At 41.0% G+C, this 13,669-nt stretch overlaps 1 protein-coding gene across 11 annotated transcripts in view; it reads right to left on the reverse strand.

The window, feature by feature from the left end:
* Positions 1–13,669, reverse strand: part of KIAA0753 (KIAA0753 ortholog) — a 63,697-nt gene that overhangs the window by 30,014 nt on the left and 20,014 nt on the right. For all 11 annotated transcript variants that reach the window (XR_005236734.2, XR_005236735.2, XM_008010046.3 and 8 more), the window contains 3 exons: positions 13,386–13,596; positions 3,053–3,282; positions 1,134–1,300 (listed from right to left, as the gene is read on the reverse strand). Coding sequence is in view for 9 of the 11 variants with exons in the window: in XM_008010046.3 (XP_008008237.2) it covers positions 1,134–1,300; positions 3,053–3,282; positions 13,386–13,596 (608 nt within the window). In the remaining 2 variants the exon portion in view is untranslated. The remainder of the gene's footprint in view (positions 1–1,133; positions 1,301–3,052; positions 3,283–13,385; positions 13,597–13,669) is intronic.

Below are 13,669 nucleotides of genomic sequence, written 5' to 3' on the forward strand. Positions count from 1 at the left end.
CCTCCTCTACCCACCACACGTGCACTCTAAAAGGCAGTCCACTGTACATTTGGTCTGTAATACAAACTTCAACCATTGAGCTTACCAACTGAATGTACATCTCCATATTAATACTTGTATACAAAAATACAGAAAACAGAATAGAGTAATAAAAACAAAAAAAGCACATTATGAAATCAGAAGACCTGATTTTAGGTCTGGCTGTTACATGAATAAGACATTAAATTCTCTGAACATTGTTTCCTTAACTTGAAAATGAGAGTGGATGGATGAGCACAGCCATTCCTTCACATTCACCTAGAATCTTAGGGGCTTCTCTTCCACCGGGCTGCTCACCCTGACTTCTGATGGCTCCAAAGACAGAACCCTGCAATCACCCATCTTCTCCCTTGTTCTCCCCTGACATCACTGCTTTTTACTTCTTCCTTTTTTCCGTCCCACCTCCTGGTCCTTTCCATTGTGTTTTCAAGAACTACTGTCTCACAGTAAACAAGCTCCCCTTTATCTTCAACCGATTCCCCCGGAGATTATTTCCACCTAACCGGACCCTGCTCCTCTCCTCTCTAACCCTGTGGAATGGCAGCTTCTCATTCTAATGTGCTCTGAATGGGGATGACAAGACAGTAACGTCAACATTACCCTAATTGCTCCCTGCAGCTTAGACAGTGTTGGTGAGATCTATATGGCTTTATAGTTCATAATTATCTTGACTTAGGAGTTAGAATTATTTTAATATATTTATTTACTCAGCAAAGATATACTGAATGCCTACTACGTGCCTAGCACTGGACATTCAAATATAAAAAGACACAGTCCCTGGCCTCAAGTTACTAGAATCTATTGGCAGAAGAGACAAGTGAAGGGAAGCCCACCATCTTCCACACAATCACACATGTCCCGGTGTTGGGGTGGCCCATGGAAGGGTGTTCCAACCACAGTCAGGCAGAAGAAGGAACTAACAAGCTTCCAGACAAAGACTTCTCATGTATGACTCACCCAAAAAAAGCATTTCTGTTTAATGGAAAAAATTAAGGCTACTACTTCATTTGCTCCTTATAAGCTATAGGTTGCCTTTGATATGTGGAGGAAAAAGAGAATCACATACACAAATGGTCCCTTGAGTTTTCACATACCATTTAGGAGACGCTGGTGGGGATGTGGGGTTTGGGGGTATCCATGGTGCCTTGCGGTCTTTCACAGGCTGCCGGTTCATTTTTAATCTGGATGAAACTGTTGTCTGCTGCACTCTGCTTTTACTGTGAGGTTGGCTTTGTCTACTTCTTTCAGCTTTGCGGAGTCCCTGTGAAAGATAAGTAAGAATTATAAAGCCAAACAAGTATCAAAGAAACTATGGTTTCAACCTCTGACTCACTGAAGCTCCAAGTTCTCCATGTTATTCATGTATCCATTCAGAAAAACCTGAGTAGAAAGCACTGTGGCAGAAATTTGGGGGAGGGTGTAAATTTCATTGAAACAACCATGGTAGGGGGCGGGGTGGAGGGTGTGGAATTGAAATCCCTGGCTCTGCCTGACACCTTTAAACATATAAACAATATATAAAATACATTTTTATTTATTTACAATTAGTTTCCTAAACAAAAAAAAATTCGTATCATATTGTTAAATTATTTTTCTTTCTTTTATTTTTTTGTTTTTAAGAGACAGGGTCTCGCTCTGATGCCCCGGCTGGAATGCAGAGGTATGATCATAGCTCACTGCAGCCTCAAACTCCTGGGCTCAAGTGATTTTCCTGCCTTAGCCTCCTGAGTAGCTGGGATCACAGGTGTGAGATACCATGTGAAATAACAGGTTTGGCTAATTTTTTAGTTTTTGTAGACCAGGGTCTCACTGTGTTGCCCAGGCTGGTCTAGAATTTCTGGGCTCAAGTAATGTGTAAAACATTCTTCGTTAAAATACTTAACCTCTCTGGGCCTTAGGTCTAAATAGAATGAATACAGCTACTTAAAAAATGTTATCGAGAATGAGGCTCTGTCTCTGGAGAAGAGCACCCATTTGAATTCTTACAGGTTCAACCTTGACATCTCGATGATTCATGGCCGCCCCCTGCCATAGAAGTTTGGGAAGAAACAGACTTGATCCTAATCCATTATCTGTCAATATCTTGTGATAAGTGCTGACTCTCCTTTTCTGGAGGCCACCTGAAAATAAACAGATTTGCTACAGAAGCCTTTGGGCAAAGCCACCAAATGTCACCAATACAATAAGGGTATTCGACCAGGAGGTGGTCTTTTGGCCAGTTTTCCACTGATAGGGCCATAAGTAAGTTTTAAACAGAAGTTTAAAATATAACATAGTTTTAAACCAAGTTGTACCCTGCTGGCTCCCAAAGCCATATTAGAAAGCATTCACCCTAGCATGCCCTTTTATTATGCAGTAATTATCCTTGACCGATATTTATCTTCAGTAGGAACTAATTTTTTTTTTTTTTTCTTTAAGACAGGGTCTTACTTTGCTGCCCAGGCTGGAGTACAGTAGCTCGATCATAGCTCACTGCAGCTTCAAACTCCTGGGATCAAGTTATCTTCCTGCCTCAGGCTCCCAAATAGCTGGGACTACAGGCATGAGTTACCACACCTGGCTAATTTTGTTTTTAGTAGAGATGGGGTCTCACTATGTTGCCCAGGCTAGTCTTAAACTCCTGGCCTCAAGCAATCCTCTCGCTTCCCAAAGTACTGGGATTATAGGCCTGAGCCACCACACCCGGCAGGAACCAAATGTTAATCCCCTCAAATCTCACACTTCCAAATCAGAAGTGGAAAAAACTGAATTTTAAAATCTCCTGCCCAATTAGGATATTGGTATCATATTAGTTAGGATCTTACCAAACCAGGAATAGAAAGAATTCTCTATTCTAGTAACAATATTAAAAATTGGGTTTTTTTTGTAAAATATATGAACGACTTAAATAGCCAGACTCAAGGACTGTTAGCATCCAACTGCCTGAGAACTGGCTCCACCGCATACCAGTTTCTGTGGCCTTGACAACGTCAGATTAATACAAATGGGCCAAAAGAAAGGAATGATTTCATACTTGCTGTCGTGCTGGCGCCCGTGTATCTTTCTTCCTAAATGGCACATTCTCAGTCACAGGCTGCTTCTTCGCTGCTTTTGTTTTTGCCACGGCTAACACCTCATCTTTGAAGCTTGCACTTTGGTCTAGAATAAACGGTCCTTCTTCCGGAAGGATATCCGCATCTAATACATCAAGCTCACTCTGCAACCTCTGGGTCTCCGGAAGCTCCGTATCAGGCTGATACTTATCTACATGGAGATTTTTGAAGAACAAACTGAGGAAAATGCTATTCAAATCAAATCTCTGAGAATGATTATCTATACACAGATAGGCTCCAAATATCTATCCTAGCCTTGCTGAGAAGCAGATGTTTTGTTGTCAACACTGTTCTTCCTCCTATGACTATTACGGCAGGTTTATAAGCAGAAACCTAGGTATCACGATTGACTGCCTGAATCTTCGTTCTCATATTTACTCATTTACCTGGTCCCTTTGATCCTAATTCTAAAATAGCTCTTACATTTATCTCTGCCCTTCCTTCCCTTTTGCTATTACCCAAGGTCAGGCTTGCAGTATCTTGTGACTAGAATAACAGTGTCTCCTAACTGATCTCTTGTTTATCTTTACACTGTCTTCTGGCTACCAAAATTGTTCTTCTCAAATGTAATATTTAAAAGTCACTTCTGGCCAGGTACGGTGGCTCACACCTGTAATCTCAACACTTTGGAAGGCCGAGGTGGATGGATCACCTGAGGTCAGGGGTTCGAGACCAGCCTGGTCAACATGGTGAAACCCCATCTCTACTAAAACTACAAAAATTAGCCGGGCGTAGTGGCAGCCACCTGTAATCCCAGGTACTCGGGAGGCTGAGGCAAGATAATCATTTGAACCTGGGAGGTTGCAGTGAGCTAAGAAGGCGCCACTGCACTCCAGCCTGGGGGACAAGAGCGAGGCTTCATCTCAAAAATAATAAATAAATAAATAAATAAATAAATAAATAAATGTCACTTCTATACTCAAAACCTTCAATGGGTCCTAATTTGATAGAGAATACAGTCTGAACTCCATATAAGACAATTAACCTGCAATGGGAAAGGAAATAAAGCTGTATTTATTTGAAAATGAGACAATACAGAAAATCAAAGAGATTGTACAGAAAGACTATTACAGCTGAGAAGAGGAGTCAGCAAGGTTTCTGGATATAAGAAGATGAAAACAGAAAATCAGTATTATCTCCATATATCAAAATAAACTAATAGAAAATATAAGAGAAAAAAATCTCATTAACATGACAACAAAAACTATAAGGCATGTTGGAAGAAATCTAATGACAGAGGTATAAGGCTTTTACAGAAAAATTTAAAAGGTAAAGGACATGAAAGACAATCTAAATAAATTGTTTTCATGAATGAATAGACCACAACGATGTCAGCTCTCCACCCAAATAATCCATAATTTCAAACGCATATTCAATTAAAGCCCTAACAGATTTTTTTTCAATGATCTAAATAAGTTGATCCAAAATTCATACAGAGTAAAATCCCAATAGCCCAAATAATTTTGAAGAACAACCAGCGAAGTGGGGAGTTGGTGGAGGCAGCAGTCTTACTTGACCAAAGATAAAGTCTTAGTGAGAAAACATCAAAGGCAGTGTGGGAGTGATGCACACACAGTCAGAAATCAATGAGACTTCATGGATGTGACAAAGGCAGCATGATAACTCAGTGAGTATGAACTACATTGTTCAAAAAACAGTGCTAAGACCACCAGCATCCATAGAGAAAAAAATAAAACAGAGTCCTTGCCTCGCATTGGACACTTAAAGTCTAAATGGAATGAAGACCTAAATGTGGAAAGAAAACTTTAAAACTTTAATTAGAAAATACACGAGACAATCAGTATGACACCAGGGCAGAAGTGACTTTCTTAAGCTCAAATGTAATACTGACATATTTGAACTTAATTGAACTAAACTACAACTTCCATTTGACAAAAAGACATCCTTAAAGTCAACAGACAAGCCAAAGTCTGGAAGTAGATCTCTGTATAATTAACATAGGACCAATATCCAGACTATATAAAGAACTTCTACAAAACTATAAGACAAATAAACAATCCAATAGAGAAACAGACAAAGGATAGAAACTGGCAATTTAGACAGAAAATCTGAATTGTCAATAAAAATAGGAAAAGATGATTGACTTCACTAGAATCAAAAATATTCAAACAATGAGGTATTTTAAATCCATAAAAAGATGTGGAAAAACAAGTACTCTCACAGACTACTAGCATGGCAGTAAATTCCCCAACTACTTTGGAAAGCAGCTTGACTGCTATAGTAAAGTTGAAGATTCCTGTAAACTGCAACCCAGCAATCTCACTCGTAGGTATATCCTCAGCCTAAAGGAACTCTTACATGTGGACAGAGGAAGCCAGGAACACAGATATTCACTTCACTTCATCGTTGTTTATAAAAGCAAAAAACTGGGAACAACCAAAATATCCATCAATAAAAGCTGAGAAATAAACTATGGTATATTCATATAAGGGAAACCTATACAGCAGTAAAATTCATAAATTAGAATTCATGTGTCAATGTATCAATATGAAAAAAACCTTACAAACATAAGTGGAGGGGGTAAGCAAACTGCAAAATGATGCATACGGTAAGACATTTACATAAAACAATTCTATATATGACAGATATACAAGCAGTACAAATGTAAAAACAGAACGGGTCTATAATATAATAACAATAGTAACTTCTAGTGAGGGAGAAAGAGAATGGAATGAGGAGAAAAATACAAAAGGGGCTTCAACTGTACTGTCATCGGTTTCACTTTCCTCAATTTTAGTTACCCCTCATCAGCCCTGGGTCCAAAAATATTCAATGGGAAATTCCAGAAATAAACAATTCATACGTTTTATTTTTATTTTTTTATTTTTTTTTTTGAGACGGAGTCTTGCTTTCTTGTCCAGGCTGGAGTGCAGTGGCACGATCTCGGCTCACTGCAGTCTCCGCCTCCTGGGTTCAAGCAATTCTCCTGTCTCAGCCTCCCGAGTAGCTTAGATTACAGGGTGCATCACCACGTCCAGCTAATTTTTATATTTTTAGTACAGACAGGGTTTCACCATGTTGGCCAGGCTGGTCTCAAACTCCTGACCTCAAGTGATCCACCAGCCTCAGCCTCCCACAGTACTGAGATTACAGGTGTGTGCCACCACGCCTAATTTTTGTATTTTTAGTAGAGATGGGGTTTCACCATACTGGTCAGGCTGGTCTTGAACTCCTGACCTCAGGTGATCCACCCACCTCAGCCTCCCAAAATGCAGGGATTACAGGTGTGAGCCACTGCGCCCCGCCCATAAGTTTTAAACTGTGTATCCATGCTGTAGACGCTCCCTGCCTGTTAGTCACCTAGCAGCTGTCTTGGCGATCAGAGCGACTGTCTCGTATTGCAGTGCTTGTGTTCCAGTAACCCTTACTTGCCTTCATAATGGCCTCAAAGAGCAACTACAGCAATGCTGGCAATTCAGATATGCTGAAGAAGTTGGAAAACGTCCCCTTTCAGTGAAAAGGTAAAGTTCTCCACTTAATAAGGAAAGAGAAAAAAAATCATATGCTGCTATTACTAAATCTAGTAAGAATGAATCTTCTTTTCATGAAATTGTGAAGAAGGAAAAAGAAATTCAAAGCTAGTTTTGTTGTCACATCTCAAACTGACAAGTTATGGCCATAGTGAGTGATACTTAAGATGGAAAAGGAATTAAATTAGTGGCTGGAAGACATGAACAGAAATGTGTTCCAAATGACAGCAAATGAGTTAGGTGCTATCCTCAGTTTTGGGTATCCCACTTTGGGGTAAGTTTTGAAACGTATCCCCATGGATAAGAACGGACTACAGGTTGAGCATCCCAAATCCCAAAAAATCCAAAATCCAAAATGCTCCAAAAGTGGAAACTTTCTGAGCACCAACATAATGCTCTAGGGAAATGTTCACTGGAGCCTTTTGCATTTCAGATTTTCGGGTTTGGGATGTTCCATCGGTAGGTAGAATGCAAATATTCCAAAATCCCGAAAAAGTTTAAATCCAAAGCACTTCTGGTTCCAAGTATTTTGGATAAGGAATGCTCAACCTGTGCTGTATTTTATTTCTAAGAAACAAAATTCTGAAGTAATTAAAGCAAAAATGTTAAAATTTATTAAATTTAAGTAGTGAATATACAATATTATTCTTTTTATTCCTTTCTGTATATTTTAAATATTTCACAACAAAGGAAAACCACATTCAGACTACTTTAACAGTCAGTCAAGGGTCAGATTTCCTGTCACTACATCCTTTAATTAGGTACTTTAATTAGGTACTTATCAAAGCTACAGAAGTCACACAGAGGCCGGGCGCAGTGACTCACGCCTGTAATCCCAGCACTTTGGGAGACCGAGGCGGGCAGATCACGAGATCAGGAGTTCAAAACCAGCCTGGTCAATATGGTGAAACTCCATCTCTACTAAAAACACACAAACAATTAGCTGGGCGTGGTGGTGTGCACCTGTAGTACCAGCTACTCCCAGCCTGGGTGACAGAGCGAGAGTCCATCTCAAAAAAAAAAAAAAGAAGTTACACAGCAAGGAAATATAAATCAGAAGAAAAGAACGGTAAAACTAAATCCTTGGAGGCAGGCGGATCATGAGGTCGGGAGATCGGGATCATGAGGTCAGGAGATCAAGACCATCCTGACTAACACAGTGAAACGCCGTCTCTACTAAAAATACAAAAAATTAGCCAGGCATGGTGGCAGGCACCTGTAGTCCCAGCTACTCAGGAGGCTGAGACAGGAGAATGGTGTGGAGCTTGCAGTGTGCTGAGACCGCACCAATGCACTCCAGCCTAGGCGACAGAGCAAGACTCTGTCTCAACAGAAAAACAAAACAAAACAAAATTCCTTGGTCTGTAATTTATTTAACTCCCAAGCTTATATACATCAAAGCAACTCTGATTATAGGTCCTGATACCTTTCCAGTAATGATTTGCATAAATCAGCATGTAAATGCAGCATAAGTTTTAGGAGTGAGTTTGAGGACACTGCTGGTAGTGGGAAGGGAGCCACCATCCTCATCGCTGACAAGTTACACTAATGGAATCAACCAATGCAAGAACAGTTCAGAAGCTGCGAAAAAACTGCACCAGCCAACTCTTACATAAATCACAGGATAGCTGATCAAATCAGGCTCAGGCGTATATTCCAAATGAAGAGTACACAGGGAGGGTTTTCCATCCGAGTGGCTCCCTAGGGTATTTTTTCAGGGGTGGGTGGGGAAGAGAAGACCTTAGGAAATCAGAATGGAAGAATTCGGTAGAGTGATACCTAAGACAGAAACAGAAACTCTGAAATCCAGAGAACAAGAAAAAACAACAAATATAAAATAAAACTAGGAGGGCTACCACAACCTTAAGTGTTTTACTCAAGGTTCCCAAGGAGTGGCAGAGCCAAGTCTTCTGGCTTTCGGTCCCAGGTAAGTCCCATTCATTCTGCCTTGTCAGGGACCATAGAGCTGTTCCCCATAAATACATTTTCCAGAGAACTGAAGTTTACTTCTCTATAGCCACGAAAAACTCCTTTTTTTTTTTCTGAGACAGAGTCTCACTCTGTCGCCCAGGCTGGAGTGCAGTGGTGCGATCTCGACTCACTGCAACCTCCGCCTCCCAGGTTCACACCATTCTCTCGTCTCAGCCTCCCAAATAGCTGAGACTACAGGCGCCACCATGCCCGGCTAATTTTTGTATTTTTAGTAGAGACGGGGTTTCACGTGTTAGCCAGGATGGTCTCAATCTCCTGACCTCGTGATCCGCCCGCCTCGGCCTCCCAGAGTGCTGGGATTACAGGCATGAGCCACTGCACCCAGCCCAAAACTCCTTTTAAAATAGCCACCAAAGATTTGTTTTCTTAGTTAGAAAATGCCTAACATAATCTAGCCTTTTCTTAATAAATAACTTAGTGCTATTATTAAAACTAAAAATGCCACCTTAGATTTTTACAGCATTTAGCAACTAGATAATTTGCCACTTACAACAACTAAGTCACAAAACACAAAGACTATCCTTCCCATTTTATAGATGAAAAAATTCAGATTCAGGCCGGGCGTAGTGGCTCACATCTGTAATCCCAGCACTTTGGGAGGCCGAGGCAGGTGGATCACCTGAGGTCAGGAGTTCAAGACCAGCCTAACCAACGTGGTAAAACCCTATCTTTACTAAAAATGCAAAAAATTAGCCAGGCAGGGTGGAACGTGCCTGTAATCCCAGCTACTCCGGAGGCTGAGGCAGGAGAATCGCTTGAACTCAGGAGGCAGGGTTTGCAGAAAGCTGAGATCATGCCACTGCACTCCAGCCTGGGCGACAAAGCAAGACTATGTCTCAAAATAAATAAATAAATAAGATTCAGACAGATTAAGTCAACCCAGATTCACAAACTGGCAGGGGTGGGACTAGAATCTAGGTCTCCTTGGTCCAAATTTCCCCCCTCTGCCTCCCAGCTTTCCTACATTTGTTCCTGTAATGAGTTTTAGGTTAGCACGTTTTCCAGCTTCTCTCTGAAACTGGTCTCCATTTTTCACTAGTCAGCTGATGAGCACCTCAAATCTTCTAACTCATTCAGCAAACACTTCTCTGTGTGTAGGCCTGGAACATTCTCTCCATTTCCTCCAGTCTATCAAAATGAGCTCCCTAGCACCCAGAACTCAAGTTACCTATGAGTTCTATGTATGACTTGCTGCTCACAAATCTTTTCTTATTCAATTACACTTCTTCATAGAGTCTTTTAACAAGCACTTAAGTGCCTAACTATGTGGCAGATGCTGGGCTCATCATAGAGGATATAAGGACAAATAAATCTGACACCCACCCTCAAGGGAAAGGCTGGCAAAAGCAGACTTCTAAATTAGAAGGAAAACACTATATTAGTTCTACCTGCCTACCAACGAAGGAGAGCGAACATCCCATTAAAGCGAATAAATATCCAATGGTGAATGAACAAATTAGGTTTTTATTGTAATATAATAAAAAATAAACATCTGGTCTCGAGCCCAGTTTCTGGCCCAGAGCTCCTAAAACTCTTCTAATTTCCCTAGCACTAGGGGCGCTAGGTTCATCTTTTTTTCCTAATATTTGGTCTTTAACCCCAGTTCCTGACACAGAGCTCTTATCCCTTGGAATTTCCTGGCTAAGGAAGCATTTTTCTTTTTTTTTTCTCTAATGAGGTGACTCTTGGAGCTGGTCACCAGAAAGACCATGCCATGATTAGAAGCTTGGAACTCCCCAGTCCCGTCCTCCATCCTACAGGAAGGGGACAGGGGCTGGAGATTGAGTTCATCATCGATCATGCCTATGTGATGAAGCCTCCATAAAAATCCAAGAACTAGCTGGGTGCAGTGGCTCACGCTTGTAATCCCAGCACTCTGGGAGACCGAGGCGAGTGGATCACCTGAGGATGGGAGTTCAAGACCAGCCTGACCAACATGGAGAAACCCTGTCTCTACTAAAAATACAAAATTAGCCGGGCAAGGTGGTGCATGCCTGTAATCCCAGCTACTCGGGAGGCTGAGGCAGGAGAATCACTTGAACTCAGGAGGCGGAGGTTGCGGTGAGCCGAGATCGCGCCACTGCACTCCAGCCTGGGAAACAAGAGTGAGACTCTGTCTCAAAAAAAAAAGAAAAAAACAAATCCCAGAACTGCAGGGTTTGAGGAGCTCCCAGGATGGTGAACATGTGGGGGTTCCTGGAGGGTGGCTCCCCTGGAGAGGGCATGGACGCTCTGTGCCCTTCCACATATTATACTTTGTCCTACACATTTCTTCCATCTGGTGGTTCATCTGTATCTTCCATAATACCTTTATGATAAATGGGTAAACATAAGTAAAGTGTTTCACTAAGTTCTATGAGCCATCCTAGCAAACCCCAGGAGGGGGTCAAGGGAGCCCCAATTTTATAGCCTGTTGCTCAGAAGCATAGGTCACAACCTGGGACTTGTGACTGGTGTCTGAAGTTGGGTTGTCTATGGGACTGAACCTTAACCCGTGGTATCTGACTCTAATTCCAGGGAGACAGTGTCAGAATTGAGTTGAATTACAGGATACCCAGTTGGCGTCCCCTGGAGAATTGTTTGGTGTGGCAAAACCCCACACATTTGGTGTCAGAGGTGAAGTATTGACAGTCTTAAGTAAGTAGGAAAAACAGTTTGGTTTTTCCTGTCTCTTACAGTTACACTTGTGGTAGAAGTGGAATACTCAATTATTAAGGTTCCACAGAATAGTGGCAGATTGAGAAATAAATCAACTGAATTCTGGACTGATAAATATAACTTTCAAATCAATGAGGAAAAAATGAAATAAAATTTTGATTAATGTGGTAAATTACAACAAAGAAAAAAACTTTGGCAAATGAAACATAAAATCAGGCAGAAAAAAGTTCGAATATGTCATTAATCTCATTAAATGTAAGTAGATTGAATACAGAACTCTAAAACAATTAAAAACTCCAATAATAGGCCAGGCGCTGTGGCTCATGCTTATAATCCCAGCACTTCGGAAAGCTGAGGCAGGCGGATCACTTGAGGTCAGGAGTTCAACCAGCCTGGCCAACGTGGTAAAACTACGTCTCTACTAAAAATACAAAAATTAGCTGGGCATGGTGGTGCGCACCTGTAATCCCAGCTACTCAGGAGGCTAGGCAGGAGAATTGCTTGAACCTGGGAGGCAGAGGTTGCAGTGAGCCGAGATCGCATCACTGCACTCCAGCCTGGACAACAGAGTGCGACTCCACTTCAAAAAAAAAAAAAAAAAAAAAAAAATCAGAATACTCTGGGGAAAATGAAGGAGATAAACATTGAAAGGGGTAACTCAAAGGGGGACTTCTTAGATGTCAGTAATGTTCTATTCCTTGACCTGGATAGTAGTTATACAGATGTTTTTGTTTTCTGGTAATTAATTGAGCTATAAATCTATATTATTTTATGTACTTTTCTATCTGTATGTGTCACCCAGGCTGAAGTGCAGTGGTGCAATTTTACCTCACTGCAACCTCCACCTCCCAGGCTCAAGTGATCCTCCTGAGTCAGCCTTCCAAGTAGCAGGGATCACAGGCGTGAGTCACCACTCCTGGCTAACCTTTGCATTTTTTGTAGAGAGAGGGTCTACTTATGTTGCCCAGGCTGGTCTCAAACTCCCGGGCTCAAGCGATCCACCTGCCTTGGCCTTCCAAAGTGCTGGGTTTACAGGTATGAGCCACCGCCCCCAACTTGTATGTTCTACTTTAATTAAAAAAAGAAAAAAGAAAAAAAAACAAAGTTTACTGGATCTGTCCATACTTATTTATAGGTGATCTCATCTATCTAGAGAAATACAAGAGTTAACCAACAAAGTCCCATATTTCATCAAATCTAAAACATCAATTATAAGACACATCAGTATTTTACACCTCACCAGGAATTTTCAAATGTTTAAAATGTTTACAATTTTAAACTGTTACAATTAACTACAAGTTGTCATCAATTAATAATGATTTCAGGAGCATTCAAATGTGTACCTCAGACCAACAAAATGCAGTATTCTAACATACACATCCATAAGCAAAACACTTAAAACCGAGCAGGGAGATGGATACAGAATATGAACAGGCAAATTACAGAAGAGGAAATAACACGGCTAAGGAGCATGTGAACAAACGACAACCCTCACCAGGAATCAGGAAATGCAACAGAAAACAAGAAGATGCCACTGTCCACTGAGACCGGAAAGCTTTCAAAATTTTTTATATAACATACTTGGTGAAGATGAGTGGAAATACATACTGATGTCACCGCTAGTCAAGACATAAATGTGTGCCCACTTTTAAGGGGCAAGTTGGCAGTATCTGTTTAAATGCACATACTGTATCACCTAACAATTCCACTTCTTAGAATAACAAAAACTTACCTGAGGAAAAAAAAAAAGAAAGAAAAAAAAAATATATAGAAGGTATGTGTGTGTCTCTGTGTGTGTATATATCTCTATCATTATAAATAAACCTTTTTTTGAAGTAGGGTTCTAACTTCCAGCTCTATGGGAATTTGCCTGGGGTAGCCCAAACACTACGATGTAGCAAAAGGAAATGTTACTTTCTCAACCTTCCTCTATAGAATATTCCAGCCTGCAGCCTGAGAAGGCATCTTGGTTGCTATCTACTGATCCTACTTAAAGTTCATCTGTTGTGGGCTAGGTCCTAAATCCTGACTTTCCCCTCAGTGCAGTAACTGTTACAGCACAGATAATTGTAATGAATAAAATATCTTGCAATAAACACTTTAAGACACATACCGGCAAGAAGCTGCTTTGCCACGGAAGGTTGACTTGTCTCCTGTGGGCATGTGCCCTTTGCTGTGAGGGGCCTCCTCTCACCCTTTGGTGATATACTTGGCCATCTCTCTAAGGCCTTTTGGCTACCAACAGGAAATCTGCTCCGAATTTCACTGAAACATTTTTTCACCTTTTTTGGTGACAGTTTCTTTTCCAGGAGAGATTCCAAAGCCTGCCACGAAAACAATCAATTATTCTCTTAGTTTATCTCAGAAAAGTATGACTTTTAATCACAAAACTGAAAA

The sequence above is a fragment of the Chlorocebus sabaeus genome, chromosome 16, assembly GCF_047675955.1.
Source record: "Chlorocebus sabaeus isolate Y175 chromosome 16, mChlSab1.0.hap1, whole genome shotgun sequence".
Taxonomy (NCBI): domain Eukaryota; kingdom Metazoa; phylum Chordata; class Mammalia; order Primates; family Cercopithecidae; genus Chlorocebus; species Chlorocebus sabaeus.